This window comes from Delphinus delphis, chromosome 2, assembly GCF_949987515.2.
Source record: "Delphinus delphis chromosome 2, mDelDel1.2, whole genome shotgun sequence".
In the NCBI taxonomy this organism is placed as follows: Eukaryota; Metazoa; Chordata; class Mammalia; order Artiodactyla; family Delphinidae; genus Delphinus; species Delphinus delphis.
The window spans coordinates 118,020,419-118,035,974 of NC_082684.1; the positions used below are offsets into that span (position 1 = coordinate 118,020,419).

At 42.8% G+C, this 15,556-nt stretch overlaps 1 protein-coding gene across 1 annotated transcript in view; it reads right to left on the reverse strand.

Annotated features, from left to right (window-relative positions):
- LOC132419757 (protein FAM169BP-like) overlaps positions 1-15,556 on the reverse strand; it is a 64,723-nt gene that overhangs the window by 29,105 nt on the left and 20,062 nt on the right. Inside the window, 2 exon segments of the mRNA XM_060003643.1 lie at positions 6,571-6,748; positions 11,652-11,737. Coding sequence (XP_059859626.1) covers positions 6,571-6,748; positions 11,652-11,737 — 264 coding nt within the window.

Sequence of the window (15,556 nt, forward strand, 5' to 3'; positions counted from 1 at the left end):
CATAACCCTAATATGCACCCTTCTTAAAGAGCTAGATAGCTCTCGTAGAATTTCTTCATTTTTTATATTTTAATTCTCTTCCCTCTTCTACTTGCATCATTTCTAGATTTCTGTCCTCAAGCTCACCAATTCTCTCTTCCATGTGGTCTGATGTATTTCCAGTGCTTTCTAATGCATTCTTTATGTTGTTTATTGAGTTCTTCAGCTCCAGAATTTCTTCTTGGTTCTTTCTTAGAGTTTCAATATCTTCAGGAAAGTATTCCTTCTGATCATTAATTTTACTCCTGAGCTCACTGAACTGTCTTTCTGAGTTTTCTCATAGCTCAATGAACTTCTTCATGACACCTATTTTGAATTCTTTGTCAGTTAAATTGCAATATTCTGTGACTTTAAATTTGGCTTCTGGAGAACTGTCATTTTCTTTTTGTGGCATAGCGTTACTTTGGCTCTTCATGGCACATGATGAGTTGTTCCTCTGCCCATGCATTTGAAGTAGCAAATATCTTTCTGCTTGATTCTAATGATTCAACAGGTTAGAAATTAGAGGTCTTTCTTCTGTTTTCCAGTAGGTGGCGCTATAGCACAAGTTTATGGTTTTCCTTACCTGAGCTGCCTCCAGTTATGTTTGAGAGTTGGCACATTCTACCTGCCACCACCTCTGTCAGAGGTGTGGCCTGTGTCCTCATTATTGCTTCTTGTGTCTCCAGGGGTCAATGATGCCTTCCTGCTGCTAATGTCACTGGAATGATGGGCTCTTCCCTGGCATCCAGGATCCCCTGAGTTGTAGACTCTGCTGCCACAGGGGGAGGATGAGGGTGGGCGGAGCAGGGGTTGCCCAGGCACCTGTGCTATGCCCAGTGTTGTAAGGTTCACAGACTCCATCACTGTGCGTGGAGGAGTAGGGGGCCTGAGTTGAGAGCACGTCAGTGGCTGGAGGAATGGGGTCTCAGGCCCCACTGCTGCTGCTGCCCAGTTACCTGTGGCTGCAGGCACCACTGCGGCTGCGAGGCCAGAGTTGTGCTCACTGCCTCCCCTGCTGTTATGTGTTCTCTGGGGCTATGGGCTCAGCTTCCATGGCCAGAGAGCTGGGCTGCTGTTCCCTCAGTTCTGCCTCCCCTATGTGTTCCAGTCCACCCACCTTTAAATGTGCAGATATGTGGAAATCTCTGGCATCCCAGTGGGTTCAGCAGAGGCACCTTTGTTGAGCTGTGGATGCTTTACTGGCTGTTGACTGAAAGGGAGCTTTTCACTCTGTCATGTTGCTGATGTCACTCTAATATAACTGATTTTAAATAGGCCCAGATGTTGGATTTGGTAGACAAAGAACTTAAAATAGCTTTACAAATATGTTCAAAGAATTAATTTTTCAAATTAAAGGGAAATATATGCTCAATGAATAGAGAATCTCAACAAAGAAACAGAAACTATACATAACAGAAATTATACAGCTCAAAAGTACAGTAACTGAAAATTTTAAATAGGTTCAACAAGAGTTTGGAGATGGCAGCTAAAGTTGGGAATATGGTTCAAGAGAAATTATCCAGCCAAAAAAGAGAAAAATGTTTGAAGAAAAATGAACAAAATTTCAGAGAGCTGCAAGACAATGTGAAGCACCCCAAGGTACATATAACTGGAATCCCAGAAAAAGAAAAGAGAAAATAGCACAAAAATTTGAAGCAATAATGGCCAAGAACTTCCTGAATTTGGTAGAAAACTTTAAAGATTCAGAAAGCTCAACAAACTCCCAAAAAGATAAACAAAAATAAAATCACTCCTAGACAAATCAGTTAAACTGCAAAAGAAGCTAAAGAGAAAGTCTTAAAAGCATTCAGAGAAAAATGCCATGTCATGTAAGACGAACAACAATAGATTAACTGCTGACTTCTCACCCAAGACTATGAAAGCCAGAGGATACTGGAACAACATATTCAAAATTCTGAGGGAAAAAAGCTAACACTAAGGGCTTCCCTGGTGGCGCAGTGGTTGGGAGTCTGCCTGCCGATGCAGGGGACACGGGTTCGTGCCCCGGTCCGGGGGGATCCCACATGCCGCAGAGCGGCTGGGCCCGTGGGCCATGGCCGCTGGGCCTGCTCGTCCAGGGCCTGTGCTCCACAACGGGAGAGGCCACGGCAGTGAGAGGCCCGCGTGCCACACACACAAAAAAAGCTAACACTAATTATTCTACATCCAGCTAAACAACCCTTCAGATATGAAGGCGAAATAAAGGCATTTTCAGTAAACAAAACCTGAGAGAATTTACTGCCAGCAACTCCACTACAAGAAATGCTAAAGGAAGTACTTTAGCCTAAAGGGCAACTGGGACCTATACAAAAAAATTGTAATGGTAAATATGTGGGTAAATATTTTTAAACTATGTATTTTTTCTTAACATCTTTAAAAGATATAACTACTTAAATTAAAACTTATAAGTCAGTAGCAACAGATTTATAACAAACAGATCTAACATATAACAATAGCAGTTATGTAAATAAAATGATGGGTACATAAAAATACACTATTGCAAAGTTTCTATATTTTAACTTAAGTAATTCAATATTCACTCTAAGTTAATTTAAGTTTAAGATGCATGTGTAATCTCTAGAGCAACAACTTTAAAAAGTACAAAAATATAAAGCTAGAAAGCCAAGAGAGAAATTAAAATGGAATAGTAAAAAATATCTGATTAAGGGCTTCCCTGGTGGCGCAGTGGTTGAGAGTCCACCTGCCGATGCATGGGACGCGGGTTCGTGCCCCTGTCCGGGAGGATCCCACATGCCGCGGAGTGGCTGGGCCCGTGAGCCATGGCCGCTGAGCCTGCGCGTCCAAAGCCTGTGCTCTGCAACAGTGGAGGCCACAACAGTGCGAGGCCCGCGTACCGCAAAAAAAAAAAAAAAAAAAAATCTGATTAAAACAAAAGGAGACAGGAAAGGAAGAACAGAAGACACAAAACAAATTGCAGCAGAGAAGATCTAAGTACAATCATATCAATAATTAAATGTAGGGGACTTCCCTGGTGGCGCAGTCATTAAGAATCCACCTGCCAATGCAGGGGACATGGGTTCGATCCCTGGTCTGGGAAGATCCCACATGCTGCGGAGCGACTAAGCCCACACACCACAACTACTGAGCCTGCACTCTAGAGCCCATGAGCCACAACTACTGAGCCCACGTGTCACAACTACTGAAGCCGCATGCCTAGAGCCTGTACTCCACAACAAGAGAAGCCACCGCAATGAGAAGCCCGCGCACCGCAATGAAGAGTAGCCCCCGCTCGCCACAACTAGAGAAGCCCACGAGGAGCAACATAGACCCAACACTACCAAAAATAAATAAATCTTAAAAAATTAAATGTAAATAGACTAATGTTCCAATCAAAAGGCAGAGATTATTAAAACTAGATTTAAAATCCAAGACCCAGTTGTATGCTGTCAACAATACACATGCTTTAAATATAAAGACATAGACTAAAAGTAAAATGCTAGAAAGAATATATTCTGTGCAAACAGTGAGCATAAGAAGATGAAGTGGCTGTATTAAAAACAGACAAAATGGACTGCTTAACAAGAGATATTACTAGGAACAAGTGGAAGGACACTTCATAATAACAAAATGGTCAATACATCAGGCAAATATAGCAATTATAAATTAGATGTGACTAATAACAAAGCTCCAAAATACACAAAGTAAAAACTGACAACTAAAAGCAGAGATGAATCCACAATCATAAAGATTTTAACATACTTCCCTCATAAATTCATAGACTCAGACAAAAATATTAGTTAAGAATATAGAAGATCTGAATGACACCATCAGTCACTTTACCCTAGCCAACATTTCCTAACCAAACAGGAAACCTAATACCTACAGAATACACACACTCTTTCAAGTCCATATGGAGTGTCTACCAAAATAATATACAGGGCCGTAAAACAACTCTCAACAGTTTTCAAAATATTAAAATTTAATAAGATAATATAGTTAGAGACTATATTATCTTATTACAACAGAATTAAATTAGAAATCAACGAAAAATAAAACATCTGGAACAGCTCACAAATATCTGGAAATTTAAAACTCACTTTTAAAGGAACCACAGAAATCACAAAGTAAATTGGAAAATATTTTGAACTGAATTATAATGAAAATTGGTAAATGATAAATTAGACCACTAAAATTTAACACTTCTGCTCTTTGAAAAAATTATTAAACCAAAATGAAAATGTTTTCAAAATATATCTGATTAAGAACCAATATCTAAAACACATAAAGAATGCTCAAAGCTCAATAATAAGAAAACAAATAACGCAATAAAAGTAGGCAAAAATATTTGAGCAGACACTTACCAAAAAAGATATATGACCATAACAAAAGCACATGAAAACATGATCAATATCATTAGTAAAATGCAAATTAAAACCAAAATTAGATACCACTTCCCATCTTGCAGAATGACTAAAATTAAAAATACAACACCAAGTACCAGCAAGGATGTAGAGTGATTGGAACTCTCAAACATTGCTGGTGGCAAGGTCTATATAATTATTCCATGGAAATGCTTTTATTCTGTCTCTCCAAAAATAAGCTAATTCAGAAATAGGCAGTAAAAAATGTTTTTAATTGGCAATGTATACCTGAAAAATATATTTTATTTACTTAACTTTCTACTCATTTGATACTTTTTAATATATAAATTTATTTATTTATTTATTTATGTATTTTTGGCTGTGTTGGATCCTCATTGCTGCGTGCAGGCTTTCTCTAGTTGCGCGAGCAAGGGGCTACTGTTCGTTGTGGTACAAGGGCTCCTCATTGCAGTGGCTTTGTTGCGGAGCATGGGCTCTAGGCATGAGGGCTTCAGAAGTTGTGGTACGCAGGCTCAGTAGTTGTGGCGCACAGGCTTAGTTCCTCCACGGCATGTGGGATCTTCCCAGACCAGGGATTGAACCCATGTCCCTTCGTTGGCAGGCGGATTCTTAACCATTGTACCACCAGGAAAGTCCCTCATTTGATACTTTTTAAACTAACTCAGTTGTTGAGTAACTAAGTCAATTGCCACTTAAAAAAATCAGTGCATGGATGAAAACAACAATACCTAGTAAGCAGCTTCAGAGAACTTTCCATCAAATTCGTGGAATTCGTCAGAAATGAAGAGGAGGCAGAAATCCAAGCACCTAGACTGATCTGCCTCAATTCAACACCATAATATCCTCCTTCCACTCCAAGGTTCTGGGTCTGCCTTGGGAAGAATGAGGCAGCCACACCCAGCCTCTGCTTAATTCTCACAGAACAAAGTCTGGGGTATCACTGCAACCAGGAGCAACAGCAGCAGTGGGCAAGATCAAGGTCAAGCTCCTTCTGCCCCTTAGCTGCGGTTCTCATACATCAGGTTGGAATCTGTTAACAGTTTTTGTTTCTATTAGTAGGACATCTACAGCACAAATGATTTAGCTACAGATTTAAGACAAGCCATTTGGTAGAAAACGACAACAAATGGGTCTCCTAAGAAAGAGGAATTAAAAAAATACTTCCATTTCAAGTATTCTCCAGATCCTTGGTCTATCTAAATAATGACTAAAGAATACAGCCACCCCAAAAAGTGAAACAGTACATCAAAACAAAGGACAAAGGGCTTTCATGACCCAAGGAGCTGAAAGACACAGGTGCTTCAGCCTCTGTGACTGACCTTGACAAATAAGTAATTACATGACTTGCTTGCGTGGGAAACTGGTCATCTCACACCACATCGAGGGAAAAAATTGAAACGCAGATTTACTCCACCCTGGACAGGTGGAACACATACACAATGTGAACACAGCTCAAAACCATAATCATAGCCTTTTTATCCCCAGAGAAAAACACTCAACTCAGACAACAGCATATCTATGGTGGTGTACCTGGAAATTTTATTTTTGCTAAAATTCAGAACTTTGTAAGAATTAAATGATGGGGCTTGGACCAGCTGGGTCAGAGATGTTGACAGCCTTTCAAAATCAAAGAAACTATTAAAGAAAGCATCATTAAAGAAGAGACTGATCTCTTAGACAAAATAGTACAAGTTCCACACTCCCTGCTCATCACAGCCCCTAAAAATAAGCCCCAGGATTTTACCCTAACCTCGTTATCGCGCCGACCTCCCTCTCTTCTGAGGTAATGTCTATAAATCTTGGCATCCAGTGTGCATTTGCACCACATGTCAGCTATTACCAATGGCATTTTTCCTGACAGCTAATTGGTAACATTAAAGAAAAGAAATGAAAAGCATTGAGCTTGCAAAGTCATTTTACAACCATTAACAGCAACAAGTATTTTACGGGGGCCATGGCACTGCCTGGGAATCCAAGGACCATGATGAATATTCACTCTGCCAGTAAAACGAGAAATGTGGTGAAAATGAAATCCATACCTTCGGCTTATTTACATGACAGCTGAATTAGTGATACTTCTCGTGCCAGAAGATTCTCTCCAAGTAACGCTTGGGCTCAAGGAGTCCTCCAAGGCAGGCAGACACCCAGAAGCCTCCCCCCCGGAGCCTGAAGTGGCAGTGACCCCACACGGCCACGTGGCCCTTACCTTTCCTTTTGGTTGTGTAAAATCCAACAGCTGCTCCGTCTCTCCACAGAATTTTAGCCTCCTCCTTCACAGAGTGAGGTAAAAAAAACATGTCATCATCATCCAAATTCCTCTCCAGTCTTCCAAAAATAACGACGTTTAGAATAAAAAGCACAATCCTTTCCCCAAATGACTGAACCTTTGAAGGAAAAACAAAAAGAACATCTAAGTGAGACAAGAGGGGAAAATCAGACACAATAAATTCTATGCTTGGAGTCAACCCACACCCCGGGGCCAGGTGGGCTCCCCCACCATACAGTTCTTCTCATGCTCAAGATCCAAAATGCGGATCATAGTTTCTCACGGAGGTTTTCCCACCCCTGACCTTTCACATGCACTGGCCTCCAGGAGCGAGGAACATGGCCAGAGGGGCCTCCTGGGTCTCCAGGACCACAGACATGGAATGTGAAGAGACAGAGAACAATCAGTCACATGCCAGTGAAACAGGAGGTTACATAGAGGCAAGCAATTTCAGCAGAAACCCTGGATGTGTCCAGAGATAAACCCAGTCTGCCATTTTTAACAACAGCCCCAGAATTCTGACCCTCAGAAGGAGGGTAAATAATTGGGGATAATTATTGGTGTCCAGTTGCTACACCAAGAGCAACTGATTTTCAATGGCTTGTGACTGATTTTGAGCACATATTAGAGTCCCAACCCCAGAGAGTTACTGGGACTCAAGGCCTAGCCCATCCTAAGGCTACAAAATGGAACTGTCTCTCACCCATTGCAATGTCATGACAATTGAGGAAACTGTATTGTGGTCAAGGTCAGGCCCACAAAAGAGCTTGACCATTAACAAGTCAAAATGATTTCCTGCTCCTGCCTGTTCATATTCTCTGCATTTGTATAGCCCACGGATGGCACAGGTGTGGCATAAATGAAGGCCTCCCACTCCTACACCCACAGCAGACATAACTAATCAATCCCCACTCTATGTAGCTGAGCCTGGATATGGTCTCAGGATCCTCCTAAATGCAGTCTCCCGGACAACTACAAGCAACCGCTAAAATGTGGCACTTGAGATGAAACCAATCAGCTAGCGACAAAGTGATGGTATTGTTTTATTAGCTTTTATTTCAACAACATTGCTGTGTGACAGCCTAAGGGTGTGGGTGTTTGTCGCCCCTTCCTATGCAGCACCGTGAAATCAGCAAGAGTATTACCTGGGCTGAGATTGCCCCCCACCTGCTACCATTCGATTCTCACCACCCACCAGAGAGGTCCTAGTTTATAGGTGAGGAAATTGAAGCTCAAAGAGGCTAAGCAATTACGTGTACTGATTTCCCTGCCTTATTCTGAAGAGGCCTTAAGACAGCTGGACAAGGGCTCTGTCAAAGGCAGGCAGGTTTACAGCACCCGACCAGGACTTCTGAGTCCCAGGCCAGGGTACCTGCTACAGCCCAGCCAGTGGCTCCCTTCTGCACTTTCATCCATTAGAGCTTTGGGAAAGGGAAGTTTGATATAAATATAAAATGTTTGGTTTTGTATTTAATACTGGACCCTTAAATGTTTATTATCATCACCATCATCATTGTGGTCACGGCTTCTTGGCCTAGATTTGCTGGGAGATCTTCAGCAACTCACAACGCCTTTCAGTTTCAGTTTCCTCCACTAATCAAGGGAGAAGACTGCCTAAGTGGTCTCTCAGACATTTGTATGTTTTTCAAATGCTCCAATAATAAAAATAAGTTAGCTTGCAGCCCTCTAGCAAATGGCACAAAGTGTTTAGTGCCAATAAACTTATTAACTGGCCCAGAATGCAAAATGTTTCACCTTCATCTGGAGCCAAATCTTAGATGAGAAAAAGATTTGCAAAAGCCACACCAGCTTAACTCTGAGAAGCCACCTCAATTTTGTATCTCAGACAGTAGCAGCCAAATCAAGTTCAGACTTTAAGAATAACTAGTTCATCACAAAACCCAAGGGGTGTAATGTGGGAGGCTATATTTTTCAACTTATAAAACCAAAAAGTTCAGAGGAAAGCCAGAAGAGAAAAACAGATTGCATCTGGCAGAAGGGAAATATCCAATCAAAAACTGGCAGGAGAAAAAAGGAGAAAAAGAAAATGCACTTAATTTGTCCAATTTCATTACAGGGGGAAAAAAATGTGTGACATGTGATTCTGACTTAGAAATGTTTCTCAAAACACAAAACTAAGAACCAGTTCTAATCCCTCAATTAGGACCACTAATTATGTTCACAGAAAGAACACTAAGAAAGTTGGTGTTTTGTTTGGTTTGGTTTGGTAATTTGTAAAGAAGAGCTGGCTAAGAAACAGAATGTAATTAAAAGAAAAAAAGGTCAAGACACCAAGTTCTGTAAATGGAGAGGGAAACTATCCCTACATACAGCTGGGGCAGACAGATCTTTACAACCTGCTTCATTAAGTGGAATCTCTCTGTTCACAACATAAGCCACATTTTCAGAAAATGTGAGGGTTTTCCTCATCTAAATTTAGAAGAATTGATACACAAGGGAAGTGACCACTCTTGTTCTGAAAATATATATATATATATTTAAAAAGCAAATCAAACTCTTCCCGGGATTCAGAACACCCAACCGCTCATACCACCTGCTTCATGCACAGACAATGACACACACAGGCAGATGTGTGTGTGTGTATGCCAGGCAGCACCCATTTGCTGAATCTCCAGCCATCGTTAACTTACTGGAAGAAAAACCTTTTCAAAATAATATCTATTGGGCTTCCCTGGTGGTGCAGTGGTTAAGAATCCGCCTGCCAATGCAGGGGACACAGGTTCGAGCCCTGGTCTGGGAAGATCCCACATGCCATGGAGCAACTAAGCCTATGCGCCACAACTACTGAGGCTGTGCTCTAGAGCCTGCGAGCCACAACTACTGAGACCACGTGCTACAACTACTGCAGCCTGCGTGCCTAGAGCCCATGCTCCGCAACAGGAGAAGCCACCACAATGAGAAGCCCTCGCACCGCAATGAAAAGTAGCCCCTGCTTGCCGCAGCTAGAGAAAGCCCACACGCAGCAACGAAGACCCAACGCAGCGTAAAATAAAATAAAATAAATAATAATAATAATGTCTATCAAGTCAATTAAAACCAGATCTGAAAACATCCTGCAATTTGTGACAACATGGATGGAAGTTGAGGGTATTATACTGAGTGAAATAAGGGGAAAGACAAACACTGCATGATCTCATACATGTAACATGAAAGAGCCAAACTCATAGCAACAGAGACTAGAGTGGTTGTTGTCAGGAGCTGGCGGTGGGGGAGAGGGAAAGATGGTCAGAAGGTTCAAACTTCCAGTTATAAGATGAACAAGTTCTGGGGATCTAATATACAGCATAGTGATTGTAGCTAATGATACTATATTACATACTTGAAAGTTGCTAAGAGAGGAGGTCTTAAATGTTCTCACCACAAAAAAGAAATGGCAATTATGTGATGTGATGCAGGTGTTAACTAACACTGGTGGTAATCATTTTGCAGTGTATCAAATCAACGCATTGTGCACCTTAAACTTACACAGTGTTATATGTCAATTATATCTCAACAAAGCTGGGGGAAAAACAGACTTGAAAAAGACAACCCATAGACTGGGGAGAAATATTTGTTAATCATATATGCAATAAGAACTTGCATCTAGAATATAGAAAAACTCTTACAACTCAACAGGAAAAAGTCAATCCAATTACAAAGTGGGCCAAGGGGGCTTCCCTGGTGGCACAGTGGTTAAGAATCCACCTGCCAATGCAGGGGACACGGGTTCAAGCCCCGGTCCGGGAAGATCCCACATGCCATGGAGCAACTAAGCCTGTGTGCCACAACCACTGAGCCTGAGCTCTAGAGCCCATATGCCACAACTACTGAAGCCCACGTGCCTAGAGCCCGTGCCCTGCAATGAGAAGCCCGCACACTGCAACAAAGAGTAAACTCGCTGCAACTAGAGAAAGCCCGCGTGCAGCAACAAAGATCCAACACAGCCAAAAATAAATAAAATAAATAAATTTTTTAAAAAGTGGGCCAAGGATTTTAATAGGTATTTTCCCCAAAAGGACACACGAATGGCCAATAAGGACATGAAAAGATATTGAACATCCTTAGCCACAAGGAACCCTCACCCTTGCCATCCTAGGTCTCTATAAAGCCACAGTGCTTCAAAGACCACCAGGCCTGCTGTCAGAGAGACTAGCATTTGTGTCCAGTTAAATCACTTACAAGCTGTGTGGCTCAGCTTCAATTTCTTTGTCTGCAAAACAAATACCTTAAAGATTCTGAAGTCAGATAATCCCTGTGAAAAGTCTGGGTAATACACAGGCTAGCATCTAACGTAATATCTACCTCATAGTAAGTACCAATAAACACTACTGGAATGCAATAAAGAGAACCTCCCTACACTCTAGAGAGATGATGTGGATTAAAGTTTCAAAATTAAGATGTGAGAGGCCACTCAGGAAGGTAAGAGAGATTTACCAATAGCCAGGTATCTGTTGCATATAGCCATTTACTACTATTTTCCTTGCTGGCAGGGTGTTACAGATTGAACTGTGTCCCCCAAAAAGATGTTAAAGTCCTAACCCCCAGTACCTATGAATGTGATTTATTTGGAAATAGAATCTTTGCAGATGATCACGTCAAGATGAGGTCATTCGGGTGGGCCCTAATCCAACATGACTGCTGTCCACATGGAAAAGGGGAATTTGGACAAAGATAGACAGACAAAGAGGGAAAAGGATGGGAAGACACAGGGAGAATGCCATTGATAAGCCGAGGAAAGCTGAGGCCACCATAAGTTATGAGAGAGGCCTGGAACAGATTCTCCCTCACAGCTCTCGGAAGAAACCAACCCTGCCAACACCTTGATTTTGGACTTCTAGCCTCTGGGACTGGGAAATGATACACTTCTGTTGTTTAAACCACCCAGTTTGTTGGCACTTTGTTACAGCAGTCCTAGAAAATGAATCCACAGGGGTAGACTGCTTAAATTATTAACATGATAATAAGTACACTGACCTTTAAAACCTGTTTTGCAATGTCCACTTAAATTTGCAATACCTCACCTTCATCAGACCTTCTCTTGCAGGATCAGAGGTTCTTAGTACATCTTCAGTGGTCCACCAGGACTCCTTCATGTAAACAGCCACAACTAAAGAGGAAGCCAAGAGAAAACAATGATATACACATGGCCAACTGGCCACCAAAGGGGCAGTTTTAGCAACATGCAGCCACTGTGAAGGTGCAAAGGAAAGTTATGTGCGGCAAAAGCAGGCGATGTTTCTAGAGCTGAGTTGTCTGAGAGCACTGACCAGGACAGAGTGACCACTGTCACCTCAAAGGACTTCACAGGTGTCTGCAGAGATGGCCTGTTGTTGACCCCAACACAGGATGGACCCCAATGCTACTGGGCGCAAGAGGCTACACACCAATATTGACAAATTCAATGGGTGAGAATTATATTTTTTTTCAAAGTCCAACTATGTGACACAACTTGGAGCTCTGCAAATTTAGTCAAACCCAACATTATCTAAGGGCATGGAACACACCATCTTCTTATCACCCTCGGTGCTGGGTTTGACGCTGGCTTCTTTCACATGCTTTTCTTTCATTCTCATGATGAAATTGTCATCTGCCTTTTTCTGAGGACGCTAACATTCTGAGAGGGGAAGGCAAACAGCTAGGAGGGCTGAGGTCGGGTCGAACCCTCAGCCACTGGACTCCAAGTTCAGTGCTCTTTCCAAGAGGCCAGAGGTGGGTCAGCTGTTGATGAGGAATAATCATGCAGGGGTTGTGGGGGCGCTTTGGATAAGAAGACTCTGGGGCTGGGACCTGCAAGAGAGGAAGGGTAGAGACATCTCTCCTACCCCACTCATGCCCCGCCCTTGTCTAGACAGTCACTGAGGCCTGTTGATTCCACCCACCCTGAGTTTAGACATGGGTCCTGCTGCTTAGTAGAGGGGGTCCTGCTGCTTAGTAGAAGTGATCCTGGAACACTCTCAACCTCACTAAGCCCCAGATTCCTCATCAGAGCTGCCCAAACTGATCACCCAAGGTGGCTAACAAATTCCAATGAGGATCAGGTGTGAAACACCCAACGCAGGGCCAGGCAGGTAGGATGCCCTCAGCACCTGCTGATGAATGCGTCAGTTCTCCCCTGCTCATGCTGCAGTTGCCAGGTCCCATCATTCCACCTGCTGCCCCAGGACAGGATCCACTCCCTCCCCAACCCTGAATGCTACTGGTCCATCTCTCCAGGTAACTGAGAGCACTCCACCTGGTCCCCTGTCCCCCCAGTCTGCCCTGCCAATCTATCCCTCCTGAGGGGCCACTCCAAATGCAAATGCAATCATGGCCTCTGCCTCTTGTCTCTCCTTTCCTTGCTTAAAAATTACATTTTAAAACACTAAAGTCACTTTGGTTATTTTCTGGTATCTTTTTTTTTTTAAGATTGTTTTCAAGAGAAGTTTTAGGTTCATGGCAAAATTGAAAGGAAGGTACAGAGATTTCCCATAGTCCCCCTCCCCCACACACACATCCCCCACTATCATCACCCCCCACCAGAGTGGTACATTTGTTACAACTGATGGACCTACATTGATACATCATATCGCCCAAAGTTCTAGTTTACATTAGGGTTCACTCTATGGGTTTGAACAAATGTATCTTCACATGTATCCATCACTATGATATCATACAGAGTATTTTCATTGCCCTAAAAACTCTCTGTGCTCTGCCTGTTCATCCCTCCTCACCACCCCTTACCCCTGGCAACCACTGATCTTTTTTCTGTCTCCATAGTTTTGCCTTTTCCAGAATGTCATATAATTGGAGTCATCAGATTAGTTTCTTTCCCCTAGTGAAATGCATTGAAGGTTACTCTATGTCTTTTCATGGCTTGATAGCTCAAAATTCTTCTCAGCACCGTATCTGGTGCTAAAACATTCCATTGTCTGAAGGTACCATAGTTTAGTTCTCCTCCACTATCTTTTTATACCCCTTTAATTGCCATTTTTATGCCTGTTTCTCAAGCCAGGTATCTGAGCCCAAGGGGTCCAAAAGCCACAGATAAAAAGATACATCTTCCCAGTCAAATCTTTTTGGCTGAAGAGTTGAAGGAAAATAACACAGAGTAGAAAACAAAAGTCCCTTGAACATTTACTATAAGGCTCAAGACTTTAAAACAAATTTTGTGGGGCAATCAAGTTAAGCTGCCACCACCTTCTTCCCTATTCCTCTCTGCTCTTTGAGGAACTTTCGTAGAAAACCCTATGAAGACCAGGTGATGACATTAGCTATTGTCAAGCACTAACTCTGCACAGTCCCTCCCTCCTCTCCGAAGACCAACAGCATCTAATCCACTGTCAGTTTCATACCATTGGCGAATTTTATCTTCTCCAACAATAGTTCCAAAATTGATACAGCCGACTGAGAGAGAAGTGCCAATTAAATGCCTGACATCTGCCTTCACTTATTCAACTAAATTCATGTTCCAAATGGCATCTACTAGAACTTGCAAGAGGCTTATAAAACCATAAGGATTATTTCCCTGCTTAACAAGGTGAATCAATAAAAGATGTTCAATTGACTAATACAGTGTATTACTGTAATACAGATGTTCAATTTACTAAGATAGTTTCAAACAGGAAATGTGTTATGATTTGGTGTTTGTGTGGTGCCTTGCAAGTTACACAGTGCACTGCAGAGCATTAATTAGCCACACAAGTTGTCACAAAATAGACTGAATTTTTTTCAAAACTAATAGTAAGCTGTTAAGTGTACATAACAATGAAGGTGAAGTCTGATCAAATGTAATAGATTTAAAATGAATTGTCCTCAAACAACTCTTGAAAAAGAGTCAGCCTTCCAAAGAATACCAGCTTTTGATCAGAAAAGCCTGCTACCTAGTCAAGAGGAAAGGGGCCAGAGTCCTCGGAGAGAGGCTGTTTCCAGCTCAGCAAGGACAAAAGATGGACCTGGGGGACTGGCAGGCATTGCAGAGCCAGCCTTGGGGCATCGCTTTTGAGACCCTGGAGCCAGCAGGTTCCAAGAGTTAGAAAGTGGAAACTGGGGCCTTCCCCGGTGGTCCAGTGGTAAAGAATCCGCCTTCCAATGCAGGGGACGCAGGTTCGATCCATGGTCGGGGAACTAAGATTCCCACATGCAGCAAGGCAACTAAGCCCACGCACCACAACTACGGTGCTCGCATGCCTCAACTAGAGAGCCTGCGTGCCGCAAACTACAGAGCCCATGCACCTTGGAGCCCACGTGCCACAACGAGAGAAAGAAAATCCCACACACCACAACTAGAGAGAAGCGCGTGCTCCACAATGAAAGATCCCACATGCCACAATGAAGATCCCATGTGCTGAAACTAAGACAGCCTAAATAAATAAAAAAATAAAATAAAATAAAATGAAACTGGAAACCACACATCCATACTTTTAAAAGAAAAATACAATCCTGATCAGTACCCTCTGGCTCTCCACCATCTAGGACCTGGGAGACTGGACCCCTGCAAAAGGCTGAGCAGTGGTGACAGCAGTCGATGGGGCATTGTGGGTCACAGGCCAGCCTTGCTTCACTGATTTAATTCCCCTCTCCCCTTGAGTGACATGTAACCACAAAGAAGATGCCAGTAATGGATTTCATTCTATAACACCCCAAGGTCTTCCAAACATGTTAAGACAGTGAGGTCCCTAAGGCTGACTCCCAGTGGCCTGGTTTCATCAAGGCTCAGCAGGATGAACTGAATTCAACTACCTGGGGCTAAGTTCCCGAATGCACAAACGGCCCTGTCCCAGGTCTCCAGAGGCTGATGAGTAAGTCTCCATCCTTGCCCCTGGGAGTTGGTAGCCTGCAGAGAAGAGAGAGCTAGACAAGCTGATGTGATATAGGGCAGGACATGATAGGTGCTAGAATCGAGCTGGGAGCCACAGAGTCCAGAGGACCCAGAGGAGGGGGTCAGTTC